This window comes from Lissotriton vulgaris, chromosome 6 (assembly GCF_964263255.1).
Source record: "Lissotriton vulgaris chromosome 6, aLisVul1.2, whole genome shotgun sequence".
NCBI classification, from domain to species: domain Eukaryota; kingdom Metazoa; phylum Chordata; class Amphibia; order Caudata; family Salamandridae; genus Lissotriton; species Lissotriton vulgaris.
Genome location: NC_141694.1, coordinates 891,678,017 through 891,700,785, shown reverse-complemented (window position 1 = coordinate 891,700,785; position 22,769 = coordinate 891,678,017). Strand labels below are relative to the sequence as shown.

At 48.3% G+C, this 22,769-nt stretch overlaps 1 protein-coding gene across 1 annotated transcript in view; it reads right to left on the bottom strand.

Annotated features, from left to right (window-relative positions):
* The window catches only part of ANAPC1 (anaphase promoting complex subunit 1), a 763,513-nt gene that overhangs the window by 501,570 nt on the left and 239,174 nt on the right, over window positions 1-22,769 (bottom strand). Inside the window, exons 14-15 of the mRNA XM_086926883.1 lie at window positions 20,248-20,388; window positions 14,671-14,731 (exon numbers count right to left, since the gene is read on the bottom strand). Of these exons, the coding sequence (XP_086783009.1) occupies window positions 14,671-14,731; window positions 20,248-20,388 (202 nt within the window). The remainder of the gene's footprint in view (window positions 1-14,670; window positions 14,732-20,247; window positions 20,389-22,769) is intronic.

The following is a 22,769-nucleotide window of genomic DNA, read 5'->3' as shown; positions in this document are numbered from 1 at the left end:
TGCTTTTGAGGGATTTAATAGAGGTAAAAATGTCCTTGTTAGTGATGGGAGACCCTAGTGTAGAGCGGTCGTTGCCAGAAAGCTTAGGGAGATTTAGAGTGCCCAGATATTTAGCACATGCGTCCGGCTCAAATTACATCTTGTTCTTGTAGAGGTCCTCATAGAAGGCCTGGAAGGAGGCTAGAATTTTTTTTTGTTTGGTGTGGATATTATTAGCGGAGTCTTTAATCGATGATATGGTGAGAAGTTTCTGTTTGAAATAGGATGCAATCAATTTCCCTGCTCTATTCCCCTCACATAGTTTCAGGGCTTTGAATTTATTGATCCACACTCCGGTGCATCTGCTCACAATAGTATTATATTTGTATTTCTTTTTGATAAGTTGGTCGAGAACTAGTTTGCGGTCTAGATTAGCTGAGTGGGCGATTTCTAGTGCCTTGATATCTTTTTCAAGTGTGTCGAGATCCGTGTTGAGTGTGTCGAGTTTTTTATTAGTCCCGCTCTAATGCCAATAAGGACGCCCCTTATTGTGGCTTTCAGAGCGTCCCAAACGAAGGAGGGGTTCGTGTCCAGGGAATCATTTAGTGCAATATAGTCCCTGATAGCGTTCTCTATTTGCCATTTGTTCTCGGGATCCGAAAGTATTTCCTCATTGAAGCACGAGCGTTTTGGGGTTAGAATAGAGTGAGAGCCTGCGAGTTTAGTACTAATGCAAGAATGGTCAGAGACTAGTTTAGGTGCTATGTCCGTTTCTTCTATGAGGTGAGTGAAGGGGCTAGATATTAGAATATAATCGATTCTGGAGTAGGAACTGTGTGGAGCTGAATAGAATGTATAGTCCCTCCCATCAGGGTGTTGGAGGCGCCAGGAATCTCTTAGGTTAAATTTGGAGTACATGCGTATGAGTGACTCGTGAGAGCGGGATGATTGGTATGTGCATTTGGACTGTCGGTCTATTAGGGGGTCTACCGGGAGATTGAAGTCGCCACCTACAATTAAGAGTTCGTCTTGTGGAATGTTCTCTATAGATGATGAGACAGATTCCCAGAAGTCTAGGTCATCAGAGTTAGGACTATATATATTTACCACGTGGATGGGGTCTTCGTCTCTCATCAGGTGGGTGATTAATAGCCTGCCGTCTGTGTCAGGAGTGTGTGAGGTAATGGAAAGGTTTGATTTCTTTGAGACTAGTGTGATCACCCCTCTTTTCTTGTGGACGGCCGAGGAGCATAGTGTGTGGGAGATCCAGTTGAGATTTATAAAACATATCCTCCTCTGAGGGCTTAGTCTCTTGGAGTAGGATGACGTTCCCTTTTGATTTCGATAAGTAATCAAAGACCTTCCGTCGTTTCACTGGATGGTTGAGTCCCTTGACGTTCAGAGAGACTACAGTGAGATTTTCTAATAGGGATTTAGGTTGAGCCATCTAGATATAGGGTGTTGATCGCTGGGAGAGTGGGTGACAACTTGGTGTCTTGAGTCGAGAGAACGATGATCTGGAGTGCCACCCTCTGCGTAGCAACCGCAGCAAGGTATGAGACTAGCTAATTATGGATTTTGTGGGTTTTCCTTCTTACAAGGACACCTGTGGTGTCTAAATTGGAGTCTGTAAGCAATGCACGTCTTGTGAGATCATAACGAAGAGGTATTCACAGTAAAATAAAAGGAACAGTAAACAAAACAAAGGGAAACAACCAGTACAGTGTTTATCCCCCAACCCACATCCCCCCCCTCCCCCTCCTTTGCCCCCTTCATCCCTCCCCTCCCCTTCCTCCCAGTCCACCCCCTCCCCTTCCCCCTCAAAAGATTCGAACTTAGGAGCTGCGACAGCAGTACCGTCTAGAGGCAGCACAGAGAAATTAAATGGAACATTGATGCTTCAGGAGAATCGTAGATTAAGAACTACACCTCATTTTGGGTGTGGAGATTAGCAATGAACATTGGTGTTCTCAAGGTCATGGACAAACATACCTTTTAGAAAGAAATTGGATGGACTCGAACATGGCAAACGGTGCAGATGCAGAGGAATTACACAACTAAGAGAATTACAGCGCCTAAAGTGATGAGTTAAAACTGACCCTAGAAACTCTAGAAAATTGTTATGAATTGCCCTGGAAGGGACAAATAGTGGTGCAAAGACGACTTAATAATAGGCAACAGTTGTTAACATTGTAAACAGTTGTAAACATTTGTTAGTCCCTGTAGGCATTTTGTCAACGATAGCTAGCAGGAACTATACTATAGGAAGTAGTCTAGGTAGGCAGTTGGCTAAAGGAAGTCAAGATACATGTTGTTGATATAATAATCAGCAATACCGGTAAGCAATATTTAACAATACCAGTGGTGTACAATGACCAGGTAGTTCAGGCGATGGAAGAGTCCTAGATCTCTGGTTTCCTCTTGTTGTAAGAACCGCTTGACAGGTCCATGCTCTGTGTTGGGGAATCTTCTAGGTGTCGTACAAGGTATTGAGGATTTGAGAAGAGATGTGGTCTGCCATTTTCGATGATTTTAAACTTTGATGGACCTGCAAAGGAAAATTGAATATTTGTCGCTTTCAGTTTATCCTTCAGAAGGAGGAATCCTTTCCTCACTTCAACAGTTTCTTTAGAGTAGTCTTGGGTGAATATTATATGTTGACCTTCCCAGGAAACTTGATGATTTTTTCTGGCGAACTGCAGAATGGTCTCAACATGTTGGTACCGCAGTGGTTTACAGATCAGGGGTCGAGGGCCTTTCCTCCCTTGGACATTGAATGTTGGTATTTTATGTGCTCTGTCAAGATCTAGGCCGTGTTGGAATGTAATCCCCGTTATAATAGGTATCCAGGCTTCGAGGAATGCCACACATGCATCCTTCTCTGAGTTTTCCGGAACTCCAAAGATAAGTATGTTTCCTCTCCTATTACGATCTTCCAATTCGGCGTTTTGTCTTCTGAGGTCGTCTGCGGCGCTCTGGAGACGTTTTATTACCTTTGAGGATTGAGAAGTCCTGTCCTCCACATCACTTAGGCGTTGTTCCGCTTCACTAATACTCTTATTCATAGTACTCATGTCTGCCCTGATTGCCGTAAGCACTAGCTGCATAGTGTCAGTGTTGCTTTTTGTTGATTTAGCTAAGTCATGAACTACTGCAAGTTTTTTTAGGATCATGTCCATAGTGGCTGTTAGGTCTGACCTGGCTTTGATTGAAGATTCTGAAGGTGATGGTTCCGGGCGTACCTTCTTATTGTTGGTCCTGCTTTCTCTATCCGCCATTGTCTGGCAGGGTTGAGGTGTTTGCAGAAGTGAATTGATGTGCTTGTCTCCGTTGGTGAGGGAGCTCGAAGAAGTTCGCTCTATCGCTGTTGCCCGTCTCGCCACACTCTCAAGTTGTCAGCACAGGGCATCTTGAATTATGCTCTGTTGCAGGAGTTGTGTCAGCCGTAACATTCAGAACGCAGTTAGTGGGAAGTGGAATAGAGCGGAACAGTTCAGTGGTCCACAGGCAGTCCACAGATGAGTTACCTGCACGGAGGGTAATACCGGGTAGCAGGAGACAGTAGAGATGGCGAAACAGCAATCATCAAGGACGGAGTATCGAGGCGGATTATCTGCAGCCGATCACAAACAGGCAGGTTTCAGGCAAGATCTGCACAGTGGCCTTAAGGCACTGGGTTTTGTATCGCTCTGTTAGGATGTCGTAGAGTATGGGTACCCCCCACGTGTTCCTGTTAGGGCATTAATGTGAAGCGAGAGGTCTGCAAGAGTATGATGCCTTTGTGGTGGACATGGGCCTTGTGATCTATGGAGTTGTGGGTTCGCCACCAGAACAGTCTACATAGCGTGATATACAGCCGTTATTGTAGAAAAGGAGTCAGGCTGTAGGCTGTAGGTGGAAGGGTGCATCACGGGCCAGTGCTCGCTGTCATTTTGTGACTGAGACAAGAGATATCCACACTCCCACTGGACCTAGGACTATTGATTGGGTGGAGACGGGTAGGAGATGATTGCAGACACCTTACATTTCGCTACAAATATGCTCTTTTTAATCACAGGTCACTATGGAAGCTGTTAGATGAGCCCTGTTATGCCTCGCTGCAGCAGCTGCTAATGCTCGTCCGCTATTTGAAATTAGGCAATGTAGAGCAGGAGCGTAGGTACATATCTCCTGTGTCTGTTGATGATTAGAGCCCCCACCTTCTTTAGCACTGGGGGGAGAAAAGAAGCGCTGTTGGTCAGGCTGTGGGGAGGTATGTGCTGGGACTACGCACCGGGCTGGGAAAGACTCGTCGCCATTTTAAAATCGCTGGATGCAATATCAAGCACAGCGTTCCCTGGTCAGTTAAGATATGTGCAGATCACCATACATTCCGCTACAGCAGAGCTCTTTTGAGCACAGGTTTTGATGCAAGCTGTAGAATGAGTATAGCTATGTCGCGTTGCTAATGCTTCTAATGCTGCTAAAGGACGTTCGCCATATTGAGGTCAGGCTATGCGGAGCAAGGACGCAGATTACATGTCACCGTCATGAATCTTTGACACCTTTATGGGGTACTAGGTAGAGCATCCACAACTCAAGAGAAGGCAGTGATTATGTCATTAGACACCAAGAGGGCATTCAACATGATCGAATGGCCCTTCTTATTCGCTGCACTCAAAAGGTATGGATTTGGTCCTAAGTTTTTGTCTTGGGTGCGACTTCTTTACTCAGAACCGCTGGCCCGCATTACAGAGCTTACACTCTGGATGCAGAAATTCCAGCCCGAGTACGGACATAAACTTAGGACGTAAACTTAGGACAGTAGTAAGTGAATTCTGTGAATATCATGAGTAGCAAATTTAGGATTTTGTCGTAAGTTAGTTCTGTGAATCAGGCCCTTTATTCTTACTTTTATGAATTGTTTTGCTCAATATGAATAAAGTTATTCGACTTGACACTCCTGCAGAACAGTTTAAGGTTTTGGCTTCAGAGGAGAAAGCCAGAGGAAACTTCTTTGGACCCTTCTTTCAAATAAAGAATTAATCTCCTTCAACACGGAACCAATTATCCCTGCTCCATTCAGTGTTTTAATTTAGATGATATGGTTAATAGTGTCAACGACTGCCCAAAGGCCCAACAGGGTCAGTACTATGACACCTCAATAAGCTGCAATCGACAATATGTCAAGTTTTGTAGCATGGCTATGCAAGAAACCTGGTTCAAAACAATCCACATAATTTGTTTTTGTTCTTTTCCTCTCCCTGCCACTTTGGGTTTAAACACTGTATAGCTTATGATTTAAGGTCAACCAGCCATTACAAATGAGCCGCAACAACTCACCTATGTTTTTTGTATTTTTTATTTATGGGCATTTTTATGCTGCAGTAGTTTCAACTGCTGCTATGTTTCTGAGATTCCACAAAAGTTGACTTGAACCACTTTCCACTGCTATTGGAAGGTTTCTTAATGGCCACAATCTTGTGAAGGGAGCCCGGCTGAGCGACTAGCCTGTCACTATTTTGGACTATAGGTGTACCCGGCTGAGATTCAGCATTGAAGCCCTTCAGACCTGCAATGTGACAGCCAGCTGTGCTCTATTTAAACTCAGCTGTACGGCTGCCATGCAGGATGCCAGCAGCCATATAGAAGAAAACATATCAACCCATGACAACTTTATGTAATGTGCACAGAACCTCATAATCCCAAAAGTTGCATTCCTCTTTTAATCGATAATGACATTAGATCCAGAATGCACTCAGGCAGAGTTTTTGTAACTTTGGCTTTATGGTGACCTCATTCCCTTCGGAGATGATCTAGTACTCTTACCTTTTTGAAAAATACAGGAAATATGAGCCTAACAAGGTGTGAGGTGGCCCTAACTGAAAATGATCCCCAGACTGTCTGGATAGGATTATCAGATTTTGAAAAAAATAAACTGCGCCATCATGCAATATTAGAAATGTGACTCTTAAAACTCAATAAAAAAAATAACCTGATCCTGCCTGGCACCATGCTTAATTTCCTAAATGACCATGGTAATCTTAAATAAAAACTACTAAATGGTAAACTAGTACAACAGGAAGGGCACATCCTGGATCAAACAGTCACTACGCATGCAACACAATTGCAGTTGACAACTCCATTCCCTTTGCCTGAACCAAACCAAACATTCTTGGGTCCTTTCCATATCATAATTCCAGCGAAACCAACACCCTAAAGGCTCCTATCAGCTCTTTACACAGTGAGTAGAAGAACTATCACTTTGACACAGTGTCAGGTATTCCTTCAATCTTAAACCTTTGTGTGCCCAATCAGACCTCGACAAATGTCTGTAATAGTACGTTATTTACTTTCAGAGGTGAATATATATATATATATATATATATATATATATATATATATGCCAATAACTTTGTTGCTTGTACCAAAAACAGGAAACAGAATAACGAATCGGACCCATTCAGGTTAGTTTTAGAGCATATTTTATTCTTCGTGCACCCTCTTGTCCGCCATGACGCGTTTCGGGCCCTGGAGCCCTTGATCACATGACATGGTCGTGATTCACCTCGTGATTTGTAGTACAGGAAACAGTCACATGATCCCAGGCCTCCTCATCCTTTGTAGAAGTCACAGGGACACAGCCGCTGCTGGGGAGGGACAGAGCTCCTCCTCGCTAGGGTGGAACTACTAGGTTCTAATTTGGAGAGGAATCCAATGAAGGGCCAGGACGGTAGGCCCAACCCAGCCTCGTCCAGTCGCAGAGTCTCCAATTGCTGCCTTCGCGGTTTCACCTTCCTACAGTGTCGGTGCCTGCTGCGGCGGCAGCAGCCGCCCTAATATTCAGTCAAACAAACTCCTTCTCCAGAATTCCAGACAAAAGAAGCAAGCAGCACACCAGGGATTACTGCACAAACTTTTATTATGCACCAAGACGACGCGTTTCAGCCTTATTCGAGTAAGTGAATACTGCAATTTCCCATAGAAATACATGTTAAAGTTCATAGAAAACAAAGAAATACTTCATGATTCCGAGCATGCTTATATACATATATCGTATTTATTACACAACATCATGACAATTTGTTACCCTCAATATTTCATCATGAAAACCACAATTAGTTATTAAAAAATTAAATAACCAAAATATTTATGCATTTTTTGCTCGCCATGCATGGTGTTCAGATTACACTACAGTAATCGTCAATAAAGTTTTTTGAGGTTCATGAGCCCAAGCATGCTAACTGTTTTTTGACATTAATCAACGGAACAACAATATAACATTGCAATTGTCAATAAAGTTTTGGTGTTCCCCCGCTGTAAAGCAGGACACATACACAATGTTATTCGTATCCGAAGCATTATTTCTTTGACTTATGCCACCATTGGTAATGTACCTTGGCTTAAAAGGTGCTTCACATAATTGTAGGTAATGTACCTATTGCGGTATGTATTGCGCAACTTAAACAAACATATGATGTACAACGTGTAATCATAGGTGATGTACCTGTTAAATATGAACAGCGTAGTACAACAGATGCTCAGCTGCGCTATACGGGACCTACATGCAATATTGTGACAGTTAAAAGAATCAGTTACCAGCAGATCTCAGGTTATATACCTTTTATTATCCTTTGGGGTGCGAGCTCAATCATACTATGAGTATTACATGTCTTTTTCTCTGGGAATGCAGATGTTGGTGCCTGTGATCTCTAACTTAATGTTGAGTTAGCGGAAAAATGACCAAAAGGAAAAGTGAATTGCATGTGAGGAAATGGGAGGGATTTTTTGGGGTTTGTCCAATATGCACAAGTTACTACTTGTGTAACGATATATCTGTAAGAGACATTAGTTAGTGATAGATTCCTTACCTTAGAATATCCCCAGGCGTCAGACTGGATCCGGAAACTTTTGCGTAGCAATACCCCTGCGCGCCGGTAGGCGTCGTCTGCGGCTTCGCGTCCGTCGTCGGCGTCGTGAGCGCCGGGATGACGTCGTCGGAGTACTTAGACGGCGCCCATGCGCGCTGACGTCAGTTCTGACACACAGCTTTTCCGCGCCAGATACGCAGAGCCATGATAGAACTAACACTGGTGCCATGAAACTAGGGCCCTGAAAGGGGATGACCTTAACCCTAGATATTGGTTCGCAGAACGGGGAGGATGGGTGGGTCGGTAAGGAATCTATCACTAACTAATGTCTCTTACAGATATATCGTTACACAAGTAGTAACTTGTGCATCTGAAAGAGACACGTTAGTGATAGATTCCTTACCTTAGAATAGATACCCCAGCAATACCAACCCCGGTGGTGGGTCTGCGAACCAATATCACACCAGAAAGTCCTGGAGGACGGAACGGCCAAAGAAGCCATCCCTCCGGACTTGACTGTCCAGGCAGTAGTGTCTTGCGAACGTGTGCAGCGAGGCCCACGTAGCTGCCTGGCAAATGTCCTGCAGGGGGACACCGCGGCCCAGGGCAGTTGTCGTTGCCGTGGCTCGAGTGGAGTGAGCCCGCAATCCAGCCGGGGGCTCCTTCCTCGCCATGGAGTAACATGCTTGGATACACAAGATGATCCACCTAGAGATGGTCCTCTTGTGCACAGCCTTACCCTTCTTCGCGCCCACGTAACCAACAAAGAGTTGGTCATCCACCCGGAATTGGCGTGTGCGATCTAGGTAGTAGGAGAGCGCACGTTTTGGATCCAGACGGTGGAGCCTCTCTTCCTCTTTCGAGGGATGCGGAGGCGGAAAGAAAGTGGGCAAGGTAATGGACTGCCCGATGTGGAAGGCCGTGACAACCTTGGGCAGAAAGGAAGGTCGTGTACGTAACACCACCTTGTCAGGATGAACAGACAGGAAAGGTGGAGAAGAAGAAAGAGCCTGGAGCTCACTCACCCTCCTGGCAGAGGTGATGGCAACCAGGAATGCAGTCTTCAGAGTAAGGAGACGAAGAGGACAGTTATGAAGTGGCTCAAAGGGAGCACACATCAGATAAGTGAGAACAAGATTCAAGTCCCACTGGGGCATCACGAAGGGAACAGGAGGGAACATGTGTGTGATGCCCTTCAGGAATCTACTTACAATAGGGGACTTGAATAAAGAAGGCTGATCTGGTAGCCTCAAGAAGGCTGATAGAGCAGAGAGGTACCCTTTAAGAGTGCCCAGAGCAGAGCCCTGCTGGGCAAGGGAAAGAAGAAAGAGCAGCACTTCCGAAAGGGGGGCAGAGAGAGGATCCACAGCCTTTGCTGTGCACCATGCCACAAATCTGTTCCACCGGCAGGCGTATACCGACTTTGTGGAGGGACGCCTGGCTGCCAGAATGAGATCACAGACTTCAGGAGGCAAGTCAAATGGCCTCAACTGTCGCCGCTCAATCTCCAAGCTTGTAGGTGGAGACTGGACAGGTTCGGGTGCAGGACCGTCCCCTGCTGCTGCGACAGAAGGTCCTCCCGAAGAGGCAGACGAATCGGGGGATCGACTGACATGCTGAGTAGCTCGGGATACCAGTATCTTCGTGCCCAGTCCGGAGCCACAAGGATAACCTGGGCCCGGTCGCGCCTGATCTTCTTCAGCACTCTGGGCAGAAGTGGTATAGGCGGAAAGGCGTACAACAGACCGCAGCTCCACTCGCGACGAAAAGCGTCTCCGAGCGAGTGCCGCCTTGGAAATTCCAACGCGCAGAACTGATGACATTGCGCGTTCTCTTCTGTGGCGAATAGATCTAACCAAGGCTCTCCCCACTGCTGAAAGAGACCTTGCGCCACGTCCGAGTTCAGACGCCATTCGTGATCCATCATGCACCGACGGCTGAGTTCGTCCGCCCTGGCATTCAGAGAGCCTGCCAGGTGTTGAACCACCAGGGTCACGCCCTGATGTTCCAGCCATTGCCATAGGCGCAGAGCCTCCTGGCAAAGGGTCCACGACCCCACCCCGCCCTGCTTGTTGCAGTACCACATGGCGGTGGTGTTGTCGGTGAACACTTGCACTACCCGTCCCCGGACAGAGGGGAGGAATGCTTTCAGTGCTAGACGAGTCGCCCGAAGCTCCAGCAAGTTGATATGGAGCCGGGACTCCGCCGGAGACCAGAGGCCTCTGATCTCCGCCTCTCCCATGTGGCCCCCCCAGCCCTGGAGGGACGCGTCCGTCACAACTACGTGCTCCGGGTGGGGTAGGGAGAGGGACCTGCCACTGACCCATTCGCGGTCCGTGAGCCACCACTGCAGTTGTCTCGCAGTGCCCTCCGAGATCAAGACATGATCGGACAGGTTGCCCTGATGCTGGGCCCACTGAAACTTCAGGTCCCACTGCAGAGCCCGCATCCGCCACCTGGCGTGACGCACCAGAAGGATGCAGGAGGCCATCAGTCCCAGAAGCCGCAGCGTCAACCTGACCGAGACTCGGGATAACGGCTGGAAGATGGGAACCAGAGCCTGAATATCCCGAACCCGCTGCTCGGGTGGAAAAACCCGAAACTGCGCCGAGTCGAGAACCGCTCCGATGAAGAGGAGCTTTTGAGAGGGACACAGGTGTGACTTCGGCACATTGATGGAGAACCCCAGCAGGTGCAGGAGGTCGGCCGTAGTCTGGAGGTGGCTGACGACTGTCTGGGGCGAGCCCGCCTTCAACAACCAGTCGTCGAGGTAGGGGAAGACTGATACACCCTGCCTGCGCAGATGAGCTGCGACCACCGCCATCACCTTCGTGAACACCCGTGGGGCGCTGGTAAGGCCGAAGGGGAGCACGGTGAACTGAAAGTGCTCTTGGCCTACCGTGAACCGCAGGTAACGCCGGTGGGCCGGCAGGACGGGGATGTGGAAATAAGCGTCCTGCAAGTCCAACGCTACCATCCTGTCTCCTGGGTCCAGGGCAGTTAAGACCTGAGCCAAAGTGAGCATCTTGAACTTCTCCGTACGGAGGAAGCCGTTGACGTTCCGCAAGTCCAAGATAGGGCGTAGGCCCCCTTTGCCCTTCTTGGGCACCAGAAAGTAGTGGGAGTAACAACCACACCCTACTTCTGGCCCAGGAACGCGCTCAATGGCCCTCTTGGCCAAGAGGGCCGAGACCTCCTCTTGCAGAAGTTGCAAGTGATCCCCCGACACACGGTGGTATTGTGGTGGCATGGATGGAGGGGATGCCTCGAAGGGGAGGGAGTAGCCCCTTCGGACAATCTGCAGCACCCACCTGTCCGAAGTGACTGTATGCCAGTGGGAGAGGTGATGGCGAACCCTGCCCCCCACAGGCGTCACATGGGCCTGAAAACTCGGACTAGGAAGGTTTAGAGGCCGGTGCTGCTGAGGGAGGTGTGGACTGGCCTCGCCGTGTTCCCCGACCACCGCCACGGCGGTTCCCACGTCCGCCACCGCGCTGCTGGACATTTTGCGGGGTGTGGCTGGCGGTACGTGGTGGGGCGCCCCTTCCGTGGCCACGAAAGGAGCGAAAGGCACCCGATTGCTGGCGTGGGGCCGTAAGGCCCAAGGACTTGGCCGTAGCCCTGGAGTCCTTGAAACGTTCCAGCGCATGGTCTGCCTTGTCGCCGAAGAGGCGACGGCCATCAAACGGCATGTCCAGGAGAGTGGCCTGGACATCGGCCGAGAAGTTGGCGGACCTCAACCAGGCGTGGCGTCGAACCGCCACCGTCGTTGCCATCGCCCTGCCCAGTGAGTCCGTTGTATCCAGCCCACACCGGATAGAAAAGCGTGCTGCATCTTGGCCGTCCGCAAGGGCTTGGCTGAGTTTAGCCTGGACCTCCTCCGGGCATCTAGGCAGCACCTCCGCAACCGTGTCCCACAGGGTGTGGGTGTAGCGGCCCAAGAGACAGGCGGTGTTCACAGACCGCAGCCCTAGGCTCACAGACGAGAAAACCTTCTTCCCGAACTGTTCATATCTCTTGGATTCCCTGTCGGGCGGGGCTGACGGGAATGCGGTTTGGGAGTTTGAGGCCTGGATGACCAGACTCTCGGGGGTGGGATGGGTGGACAAAAAGCATGGGTCGCCCGGTGCCGGGCGGTAGCGTCTGGCCACGTTCCTGTCCACAGGCGGGCCTGTGGCGGGCTTGGACCAAGTGCCCAGAAGAACGTCACACAAGGCCTCATTGAACGGCAGGAGGGGCTCCGCGGAGCCTGACTGCGGTTTGAGGACCTCAGTGAGGAGATTAGTCCTCACGGCCGCGACGGGGAGCTGAAGGTTTAAGGCCTTAGCTGCCTTCGTCAACACTACGCTGTAAGCAGAACCCGCCTCCGAAGCCACAGTCGGGGGCGATGTAAATCCAGTGTCTGGCGAGGTGTCAATACCACTGGCCTCCCCAAGCTCTCATGTCCAGTCCTGCTGTGACTGGCAATCATGTGCCAGAGGGTCCTCGGACCCCTCCCAATGCTCCTCGTCACCTGTGTCCTGGAGACCAGGATTAACAGCCAGGGCCTCCTCGTGGAGATAAAATTCTCCGAAGGCCGACGGAATCGGCGCCCAGCGGCGCCCTCCCGACGCCTGAGCAGAACCGCAGGAGGCATTGGGGGCGGCAACCACATCGGCTACCGGGGACGACACCTGAAGGGACGGCGCCGGTGAGGTCGTAGGGTCGACCGGCGAGGTCCCGGATCCGGAGCCGGATCCAGCGAGGTCTTGCGGCGCCGAGACCGAAGTCGCCAGCGGCGCCGGGCCCGAAGCACCCGACGTCGTCGGGGCCGAAGCGCCCGACCCGGAAGGACCTCCAGACGGAACCGATTGGCCCGAAGGCGCCACGGGAACCGACTGAGGAGGGAGGGCCCTCATGGCCATGAGGTACCTCTCGACCTCCTCCGGCGTCGCGCCGTGCCCAGGGACCCGAAGGTGTGGGGCAGGCGGCGACGCTTGCGACTCCCGCGGAGCCGCGTGGGCGGTGTCGCCCGAGTCCCCGGCCGCATCGTGCGAGCGTCGGGGCGGGTCGGAGGATCGATGACGTCGCTCCGACCTCTCATGCCTCTTACCTGAGGACTTGGAACCAGACGATCGGTGTCCACTTCCGGAGCGTCGATGACTCCGACCTCGCGACCTGTCCCTCGGCCTCCCGTGGGACCGGGACCAGGACCTGGAGCGGCGCGGGGCCGACTGCCTCAGCTCGAGACGCTTGCGGGACCGCTCCCGCCTAGCCTTCGACGTCAGGGCCCGGCAGTCGGAGCAGGATCGATCGTCGTGGTCGAGGCCTAAGCACTTCAGGCACCGGCGATGGGGGTCCGTGACCGACATGAGTCGGCCGCACTTCGAACAAGGCTTGAACCCGGGCATCCCTGGCACCGATAGTCGAGAAATCGACAAGAAAAGAGAGATCAAAAGGATCAAAAATTTCAGTCAAAAAAATTGACTGGGGGTAGAGCTTCTTCCGGATCTGCGCTAGCTGGCGCGGAAAAAAGAAGAACTGACGTCAGCGCGCATGGGCGCCGTCTAAGTACTCCGACGACGTCATCCCGGCGCTCACGACGCCGACGACGGACGCGGAGCCGCAGACGACGCCTACCGGCGCGCAGGGGTATTGCTACGCAAAAGTTTCCGGATCCAGTCTGACGCCTGGGGATATTCTAAGGTAAGGAATCTATCACTAACGTGTCTCTTTCAGATATCATTTTTTTTAAATACAGCGTGTGTTGATCTCATACACTGCGTACACTAATTTCAAAACAGAGCCATGTTTTTATCCTAACCCCATGATCCTCCCATTTAAAATCGTGATAGTGTGCTATGAAGAAAGTTGCTGATAATTAGCCTGATACTGGTCCATGTATTATACTCCTATGTGGGTTGCTCACTCCTCCGCGATGTTAAGTCCATTCAGGTTTTGGTATTGAGCCCGATAATGTACTTGGACTCCAAAATGCAGGGTGCTCTCTCCCGGTCTCCACCCCTGGGATGAGGAAGTATCCTATCTATCCCATGAAGTGTTAGGAGATTGCTGTCACTGCTGTATTTCTCAACAAAGTGCTGTGCTGTCGGATAGGTGCTATCACTGTTATCACTGCATGCATGTGCTGCAGGATCCGCGCTTTTAATTGCAGTTTTGTACTGCCAACATATTTGTACTGACAGGGACACTCTCGGACATAGATTACATAGTCATTGGAACATGTAATACATGTGTTAATCTTCCTTTCCTCATTTAAGTCAGTCTTGTAGGTTTTTTGGCTCTTACTATTGCTACATGCTTTGCAGTTACTGCATGTGACGAATCCTTTGGCAGTTTTTAACCAGTTACCTACTTGTCCCTCTGTTGATAACTGTGGATCAAACGGTCCTTCAGAGATCTCGATCTTTTATATGTTATTTTAGGGGCCAGCCCTATGAGTTTGCCTATGATCGGGTCAGCTTTTAAGAGACTTTAATAATTGAGGAATTGAAGGAACTGAGAAATGTACTACCAATGGAAAATGGGACAATCTGACGAGGGAACAAAGATTGGCTCTAAAGAATTTACAGGACGACCCTTGCATAGTGATCAAGCCATCCGAAGCGCGTCGTCTTGGTACACATTAAAAGTTTGTGCAGTAATCCCTGGTGTGTCGCTTGCTTCTTTTGTCTGGAATTCTGGAGAAGGAGTTTGTTTGACCTTATATATATATATATATATATATATATATAGATGCATATACATGTCTCGGCTTCCGCCTTCCTCAATGGCTGCACAGCTGACAATATATTAATATATGTAAATACATGATGTTATTGATTTCCAATATGACCCTTACCAAGTTCTGAAGTTGCAATTTCTGGAATTGTAAGCCTCACCATAGATCCATTACTGAGTTCCTGAAATAGAATAATTTAAGACCCTTAAAAAAGGTAAACAGAATTTTCAATTAAAATATCAATTAGCTCATCTTTTCTACTGTAAGAGGTAGGTTTGCTGGTCATAGCACTGGCAAAATCAATGAGTCTGGCTTTAATGTGCCAGAACTTGCATGTATTTGAATATGTTGGTACACATATCCCTTTACTGGTCCCACCTGCTGACCACACCTTGCCTGTGTGATGACATTAGATGAAAGCTAGCCACTTCTAGACAGTCCATTCCAAGACGGATAATGATTCGATTTCATTATATTACCATTTTCAAAGAAGTTATTTCCAGGAAGATGCAGAGCTCACTCGACAAGAGGGAACGTGGCTACCGCAGCACAAATGTCCATATTATAGACATTTATAGAGCCGCAACATGTAAATCTGCCAATATGCTAACTAGGCACTGCTGTCTACTGGTGGACACTGAAGCAGAAACCAAAGTAGGACAAGACACTTTTAGCAATCACTATGTATATACCTTTAATATGACAAAATATATATAAATATGAAAATATATATATACACACACACGCACACACACACATATATGTAAATATATATATTTCTAAATACAATGGCCACTGTGCAGTTATAGTTAGTCAGTTTCCATAGGAAGAGTGTTTGTTTTGTTTCACAAGTAACTATTGTGTCATTTGACAAATCTTTGCGAAACTTACCCCAAAAAATAATTCACCCAACTCTGCTACTTAATGGAAGGTTTCGGGGTGATGTGTCGAGGGTAGGTTGAGAAAAAAGGTAGTGTGTCCAAAACACTTTTTACCCTTGCAATTTCCACAGGAAAAGTATTAAAACCAGACAACAATACAGAAAAACAACTGAACAGAATTACACAAAACTTGGCAGAAAGCTTTACCAAGAAGGCGTGCTTTTGTGATTTGATGTCATCAGTTCACCTATTTTAGAGAAATTAGGGTAAAACATGTATAAATATGTTGCTGCAGGACTCCGTCGTGATTCAGACAAGACCACAAGGGGAAATAAATAATTTTGATCGCCAAAAGGACCTCCTTCAAGGCCCGCCTCGACAACAACGCACACAGCAGCAAAGGAACTCTCCAACACCAACGACATTCCACCATCGCAAGACCTGTGCAACTCCCTTGCCTCCTTCTTGCCTCCTTCTTCCACCGCAAGATCGCAGACATCCACAACAACTTCGACAGCCAGACCACCACGACCAACAGCCAACGACACCTCAGACCCCACGGCCACGACCCACAGCGACCTCCTGCTCAACTCGACTAACATCAGCGACGACGACACCATCAAAATCATGAGCACCATCCACTCTGGCTCCCCGTCAGCCCTGTGCCCTCACCACATCTTCAACAACATCTCCGCAAGGCCATCAACATCTCCTTCGAGACTGCGACATTCCCGGAAGGGAATGCCTTGCTCAAGAAACCCAAGGCAGACTCGAGGGACCTCAAGAACCTCCGGCCCATCTCTCTACTCCCGTTCCCGGCGAAGGTCATTGAGAAAACCGTCAACAAACAGCTGACCCGCTACCTCGAGGAGAACAACATCCTGGACCTGTCCCAGCCCGGGTTCTGCAGCAACTACAGCACCGAAACAGCCCTCATGGCCGCCACCAACGACATCAGGACCCTGCTGTACAACGGCAAGACCGCGGCCCTCATCCTCCTGGACCGGTCATCCGCCTTCGACATGGTCTGCCACCGCACCCTACGCAATCGCCTTCACTGCGCAGGAGTCTGAGGCAAAGCACTGGACTGGACCACCTCCTTCCTCTCCGGCAGAACACAGAGCGTCTGCCTCCCCCTTTCCGATCCAAAGCCTCCAAGATCATCTGCGCCGTACCCCAAGGATCATCCCTCAGCCCGACATTGTTCAACATCTACAGGGCCCTGCTCGCTCACATCGCCAGACTACACAACCTCAACATCATCTTCTACGCTGACGACACACAGCTGATCCTCTCCCTCACCAAGGACCCCCCGCACCGCCAAAACCAACCTCCACGGAGGAATGACAGCCGTTGCAGAATAGATGAAGAACAGCCGTCTCAAGCTAAACTCGGACAAGACAGAGGTTCTCATCCTTGGCTCCACCCCCTCAGCCTGGGACGACTCCTGGTGGCCGACCGCCCTGGGAGCAGCACAGACACCCACCGACCACGCTCGCAACCTGGGATTCATCCTTGATTCAAAACTCTCCAGGACCAAGCAAGTCAATGCCATCTCATCCTCCTGCTTCAACACCCTCCACATGCTCAGCAAGACCAACAGGTGGATCCCCACCGACACAAGAAGAACGGTCACTCAGGTCCTCGTCAGCAGCAGGTTGGAAACGCGGGAGCCCCGGCCAAACTGCTGAAATGACTGCAAAGCATACCGAATGCCTCTGCACGCCTGATCCTCGACATCCCTCACCACAGCCACATCAACCCCCACTTGAGAGACCTGCACTGGCTTCCAGTCAACAAGAAGATCCCCTTCAAGGTCCTCACCCACGCTCACAAGGCACTCCACAATACCGGACCAGCATACCTTAATAGACGTCTTACCTTCTACACCCCGAACTGCCAGTTCTGCTCCGCCGACCGCGCCTTGGCTACCGTCCCTTACATCCGAAGAGCTACCTCGGGCAGCAGATCGTTCTCCTACCTCGCCGCCAAGACCTGGAACACCCTCTCCATCCTCCTACGGCAGACCGAAGACCTACTAACCTTCAGGAGGCTTCTCAAGACCTGGCTATTCGAGCAGTAGCAGCCCCCCCCTCCCTCAATGCCTTGAGACCATCAAGGATGAGTAGCGCGCTCTACAAATGTCTTGATTGACTGATTGATTGGTCCAGCCAGAATCCCTCAGGAGTCCTGCTGAACTGGCTGATGTGACCAGACTGGCCACAACATGAAGGACAATATTGTGGCTGCCATAACAGGACTTTTACATGGCAAACCCCTGATGCGCAGTCTGTGCTCAGTGTGCAGATTGTACGTAGAGTCCACTCCCTCCAGGCACCCAAGTGCTATTAGGTGAGCAAGCCCTTACTATGCAGTCTGTACTGAGTGCGCAGCCAGTGCGTAGAGCAGGCTCTCTCCAGACATGCAAGCACTATTAGGTGGGCAACCCGTATACGAACTGTCAAAGAGGAGTGTAAAGAGTGTGTGTAGTGCCACCTCCCTCCAGGGATCTAAGCCCCATTAGGTAGGTGAGAAAGCTTCTACTACACACAGCCTGTGCTCAGTGTGCAGACTGTGTGTTTCGCCGACTCTCTCTGGGCACTAAAGTACTATTAGTTGGGCAATCCCATACCATGCACAGTGAGTGATAAGTGCACAGACCACTAGTAGAGTACTCTCCTCTACAGAGAACTAAGACCCATTAGGTGGGAAAGTCCCTACTAGGCACAGTGTGCATTGACTTTGCCAAAGGCTTAGTCCCTCCAGACACAAAAGTGCTATTAGGTAGGCAGGCCCCTTCTATTCACAGTTAGCACTAAGTGTGCAGACTGTATGAGAGCCCATTCCCTCTAGAGATATAAGCCCCATTGGGTGGGCAAGCTGATACTATGCATAGTCTGCACTCAGTAAGCAGACTCTGCATTTAACCCACGCCCCCCACACAAGCAAGTGCTACTAGGTGGGAAAGCCCCTGCTGCGCACAGTCTGCCCTCAGGGTGTATAGAGCCTGTTCCCTCCAGACATACAAGCGCTATTAGGTGGGCAAGCCCCTACTATGCACAGTCAGCACTGAGTATGTAGCCTGGATAGAGTTAACTCCCTCCAGAGAACTAAGTCCAAGTAATTAATATTTGAGGGAGAGAGTGTGCAGCCCCCACCTCTGCGCCTTTTTTAAGGTCCAGGGTGCACCATCTCTCGGGCAGAGTTGTTAATACTAAAAAGAGGGGGATAGGTGGCCGCCCTCCCAAGCCCTAAGAAGGACCAGGGGCAGAGTTTGAATGTTGGTGGAGGGGGCATGCGGTCTCCCTCCCTGAGCCTCGTAGAGGCCCTGGGAATTCCATTGCCCTGGGCTCCAATTACTGGTGCAGTGTCAGCGGGACCCCTTCACAACTTTATTCCCACCAGAGCAGGGGCACAGACAGAAGCTGCTCCAGCCTGGATAGGAGCAAAGGAATGGAGCCATGCCCTGCCTGCACCCACTAAGCGTTCGGCTGAGAAGCCGGCAGGGGTCACACGGGCCTTGGACCTCACCCCATGAGCCCTACCAAAGACTCCATTGTGTGTGCCCCAAGTAAGAACTGGAGCAGGCACTGTTCAAAAAAACAAATAATGTTAGCTCCTTCTATGGCTATTGGCTTGGTAGCCTGCAGGGACTGCTGGTACCTTAGGGCTCCCCCAATAGCCCCCAACCATAGTAACATTGTGGGTGCCCAATAAATATAAAAATATACAACAAATAATAATTGAGCGCATGATCCGATTATTTATCATTCACTGCTCGAATCAAGGAGCATCCCACAATGCCCGGCAAGGGCTTTTCAATAATATTTTTTAATCTTGGTGGTGCCCCTAGAATCGGCAGGGGCACCACCTAGCATTCTTTTAAATGCTCTGGAGGGCTATTGGGAGTGCCACAGCCACCTAGTAGCGTAAAAAAACACTAAATCTCCAGGCTCATTGAATCCATAACCATAGGAGCTTACCATCATTCTATAACCCCTTCGCAGCGGGGGTAATTCCCCCGCTGTGCTGGGGGGCGCGCACAGCGCCCCCGTGCTCATGACGAGCTCACAGGGCACAAGTTATAGTTACTTGAGATAACTGACTGGAGATTTTCAGTGTTTATTTTTTTTAAATGGTATATTTTAACAGAAATGTTCATGTAACTATATGTCTCTTTAACCTTTGTTTTTTCAGTGGACAGCTTCTTGTGTCTCTGTGTTCAATGTGAGACTAACAGGCTGCATTGTTGCTTTTAGGTTCTCTGTTGAGAGTTGTTTTTACTGCATATTAATGCTGAAATGCATTTTTATGATGACAGTGTGAATAGTTATTTTCAACATTCATGACAAAGTGAGGTCTCTGTTAGACTTCCATTCTACAGAATTAAATATCAACTCATGGACAAAGATATTCTATAATGCTGTTTCCATGGAATAAAACTATACCAAAAGGTGTTCTGGGGTCCACACACACACACACAACAGGGAATTATTCTAGCATTTATGACCATCAACGAAGATCCTATGATGCATAAGTAGCCAATTCCGAAGTACCATGAAGTTGCACTTGATAATTAAGGGCCTGATTTAGATATTGGAGGACGGGTTACTCCGTCACAACTTTGACGGAAATTCCGTCTGCTGAAATATAAATCCCAATATATCTTATGGGATTTAGATTTCAGTGGACGGGATATCAGTCACTATTGTGACAGAGTAACTTGTCTGCCGAGATCTAAATAGGGACCTAAATTTGTGATGGAGATTAGCTTTCCACACCCCATCATAAATTAGCATTAAAATTGAATATTTACCATTGTGACTCTGTTATGGACAGGATCTCTTACAGAGTGGATGTAGGTCCCAGGTTGATAAAAAGTGCAGTCATCTATGTAGGAGGACTCATTAAGTCTCGATGAATCCCTCAATTCAGGAACAGGTGACAGTAATACTCCCTGCAAATGAAATGAAAAAGGAAAACCATATATTTTTTTGCAATTTAGCACAAATTATGCATTCTGCATTAACAAAGACTACATTTCTCAGTTTTGCATGCGGTTAGACAGTCAATGTATACTATGTGTCACTGAACAAAATACATTTGTCTAGGAGGTACGGACATTTTCAAACCAACAATAAGATGTTTTATACAGTTTCCCTAAGATCACTTGTATTGTGCTCATGCTCACAAAACCACAAATCAATTTGCTTTCGCTCGTGAAAACTGACATTTTTTGTGCTTTACAAAAAAAAAAACCACACGGTTCTACAAATATTATGAGCGTGCCAAATATAAGATGTGGGTTAGTTACAACTGTTCCTAGTGCAGATCAACTGGACACAGCAGGGAAAAATAACAGAGTACTCCAGATAAAACGAGTCAGTCCGCAAATATTTGGAAGGGCCTCAAAATATTGTCTGCTGTAGCGTCTACAGTAATGCCCATGGAATAGATATATCAGAAGCTTCAAAATACAGATCAGGTGTTTACACTACTCATGAGTTATCACCAAGAAAGGGTGCATCTGCATACCTTCAAAAATGCATGATTAGCTTTAAAGGAACACAAAAAAACAATAATCTCTAATTCTAACCCATAGACAAAAAGGAGCAAGGCATCTACAGGGGTTGCTTTTCCCCCAGAATTGTAGCTTCTATCTGGGGTTCTCTCTGCAATTAAGAATAATTCCATCACGTTTGCAATAGCTTAATCAAGAACCAGGAAGGTGGACAGCAACATGCTTGATTTACAACGTTTTTTTCACAAGTAACTGGAACACATAACCCTAAATCTGACCAGCAAACATTTGTGCCTACATATTGGACTCGCTACAGAAAATAGTTTCAGGGGAGTAAAGATCAGGTGAGACAGACTGCTCAATTCTAAGACTGTGCATGTATTCAAATCAACTTTTATGATGCCCTCTTCCGTATAGAATTCTAGTGTCAGGGAATGACCCCTACGTGGCTTTGCGCTGCAACATAGCATGTCTGTCCACATTCAATAAAGTACATACCCTGCCTCTTTGAATCCATCTTTATTGCGTTTAATGTGTTTCAGTGAACTACCATGGTTCTGGACTTTTCGTATTCCATTCTTTAGTGTAGCAGGACTCCAGCAGCTCCAATACTCTGGATGCAGTCTAATCTGTTCTCCTGAACAGCCTCTTGGGAGTTTGGCGAGCATTATATTCACAGGGTGTTTTTATTGTGTTAGGGTTAAAGATAACTGTTCTATTAAACACCATACTGATTGTGCAATACTTATTGTAAGTTCTATTACAGTCCTCAATTACCCTACTGTATTTTATTGCAGTTTCTTTGCTTTCTTTCAAATTTCCTATGGCTGATTGACAATTCAGAGTAAACTATAAGGTACAGACTCTGGTTAGAGCCCACTGGAATTGTACTGGGCATATTTATGCATCCTAACAGTTGCCAGGTATCAGCATCTTACAGACAAAAAACAAGGCACATCTTTCGGAACCTTTACTCACTCTGGCGCAAGCTACAGAGGGCATCCAGCAGAAATTGAAGATGAGCAATATTGCTAGGTTTCTATAAATCTGTTACAAATGTGTGTTTGTTCTCAGTTTATAGCTAGAGCTGGTTCACTTTCTTATTCCCTAGTATCCAAAGGAGGTCTCACATTCTGGTCTATCTACTTACAGCACACCTCGCTGTGGCCATACTACAACTCCATTTATAGCCAAGCCTTAAAAATGAAAATGTGATCCACACTCCATTGGGAAGTGTCACACTTATTATTTGCATTTCTAAAACAGACCTCATACACAAGCTAAAGACACAGCCACTGTTATTTATTACTCTTAAAAAGGATGCCTTTGTATGGCTTTTCCTTTGACCTTTCAGAACCACCCGTGCTGAATGGCTAGGATGCCTTCCAGTCTCAATAATTCCTTCAGGCCATGCATAACTAGTCTCCTTACCCTCCAACAGGCACTATACAATGTATTGCCCTATATATCTTAGTACTAGTAGTTAGTAGCCAAAGTATCTTGGACTAATGAATGAATACTTGCAGAGTTTCATCAGGTTTTAAAAGACAAATTAAAAGTGTAAATGTAAATGTAAATGTGTTTGTATTTATATAGCGCTTTCTACCCAGAGGTCTCGTAGCGCTGTATTCATACCGCTGTGGAACCCTTCCTGGCTTTCCTGTGTGTGAGATGTCCACTCCGGGGCACCCCCCAGGTGAAGCCAGGCATCCAAGCGCTGCTGGGGCCGTTGTGGAGATTAAGCAAGCTATTGCCCAGAGTCACAGAGCGGGACCCCTGGTTAGACTAGGCACCGAGGCGAGAATAATCAGGTCCAG